General features: G+C 59.1%; 1 protein-coding gene across 1 annotated transcript in view; it reads left to right on the top strand.

Annotated features, from left to right (window-relative positions):
- Positions 1 to 1,462, top strand: part of LOC130585277 (2-oxoglutarate dehydrogenase complex component E1-like) — a gene marked incomplete at its 3' end in the record, with an annotated part of 42,054 nt that overhangs the window by 33,669 nt on the left and 6,923 nt on the right. Inside the window, exon 9 of the mRNA XM_057385702.1 lies at positions 1,128 to 1,420. Within this exon, the coding sequence (XP_057241685.1) occupies positions 1,128 to 1,420 (293 nt within the window). The remainder of the gene's footprint in view (positions 1 to 1,127; positions 1,421 to 1,462) is intronic.

The raw sequence follows: 1,462 nt of genomic DNA, 5'->3' as shown, positions 1-1,462 counted from the left end.
CTAAGCTGGGTGGATTTTGGTGGGGGAAAATGGGAAAATTGGGCCGGTGGGAAAATGGGAAAATGGAGTAATTCGTCTCTTTTTTGTTTGATGTGTCCCTTCCCTGCTGTCACTTTGCTCCCCCATCCTTCCCCTCCATCTTTGGAGATAATTTTGAGAGGGCCTTGCCCACCCTGAGTTCCCATTGCTGCTTTCTTCACCTCTGAGTGAAGATACACAACCCCTGATGGGAAGACAGGGAGTGAGGGGCACTCCCAGGCAATCTGAGCCCCACACCCTGAGGATCCTGGCTGTAGGGTCTCAGTGTGACAGGGACAACCATTGCTGGGACTGGGAAAGCCACAGGCAGCTGGAGGCAGCTCTCACACCCCGCTGGGAAGGGGCTTTGTGTGCTCTGGGATTCACTGCACCCCTGTCTCCAACCCCAGCAAGTGCAGGAGTGAGATCCACAGTGCTTTCCTCCCTCCCTCCCACGCCCCAAGGGCTGGATATAAATAGACAGATCCTGTCCTCGTCTGGCAGGCGGTGTCCTCAGCCAGCCCCTGGGACGGTGACAAGAAAATGGCAGTGGCACTGAGGCTCCTGAGCCCGGCCCTGCCCTGTCTGGGCTGGAAGTGTGGGGGAATGGGGCATTCTCTTCTTCCCCCAGTGAGAAAAAGGCTTTGCTTTGGGATGGATCTGATTGGGAATGGCACTCGCTGCCCAGCTGGGGTGGAGCTGGTGTGCTCTGCTGCCTGCTCAGGGTGTCCCAAGGGTGCTGCCTGCTCAGGGTGTCCCAAGGGTGCTGACCCTGCCAGGGTGGGGCTGGTGTGCCCTGCTGCCCGTTCAGGGTGCCCCAAGGGTGCTGCCCAGCTGGGGTGGGGTGGTGTGCTCTCCTGCCCGTTCAGGGTGTCCCAAGGGTGCTGCCTGCTCAGGGTGTCCCAAGGGTGCTGCCCAGCTGGGGTGGGACTGGTGGCCTCAGCCTGTGCCCAGCAATGTGTCAGCCATGGCTGACTCCATTCCCATCCCCTGGGAAGTTGCTGGATGTGTTGATGAGCTGCTCCATGTCCTTTCCAGRATGCTGAAAGCTTTYCTTTCCTTTTTTCYCCTTTTCCACCCTTTCCTGTTTGCTGACCACCACGATTTCCCCTGTCCCAGGTGATGTCCATCCTCCTGCACGGTGATGCTGCATTYGCAGGACAGGGCATCGTGTACGAGACCTTTCACCTGAGTGACCTGCCCTCCTACACCACCCACGGCACCGTCCATGTCGTGGTCAACAACCAGGTGAGGAGCCAAGCCCTGGGCCTGGGGATCCCTGGCAGAGCTGTCCCTGCAGGCTCTAGGCCAGGGAGTACCAGGGGGTTCTTCTCACCCAGCTGCTCACAGCAGCAGCTTTTGARCCCAGTCTGGCTCCCACAAGGACGTGGTGGTGGGTTTGGTAATGTCCCTGAASCTGTGACCCTGCCAGGGTGTGCTTGGG

This window comes from Malurus melanocephalus, unplaced genomic scaffold, assembly GCF_030028575.1.
Source record: "Malurus melanocephalus ecotype Western Australia unplaced genomic scaffold, MMel_1.1 scaffold_856, whole genome shotgun sequence".
Taxonomy (NCBI): Eukaryota; Metazoa; Chordata; class Aves; order Passeriformes; family Maluridae; genus Malurus; species Malurus melanocephalus.
The sequence above is the reverse complement of the archived record's forward strand: the minus strand, read 5'-3'. Positions and strand labels throughout refer to the sequence as shown.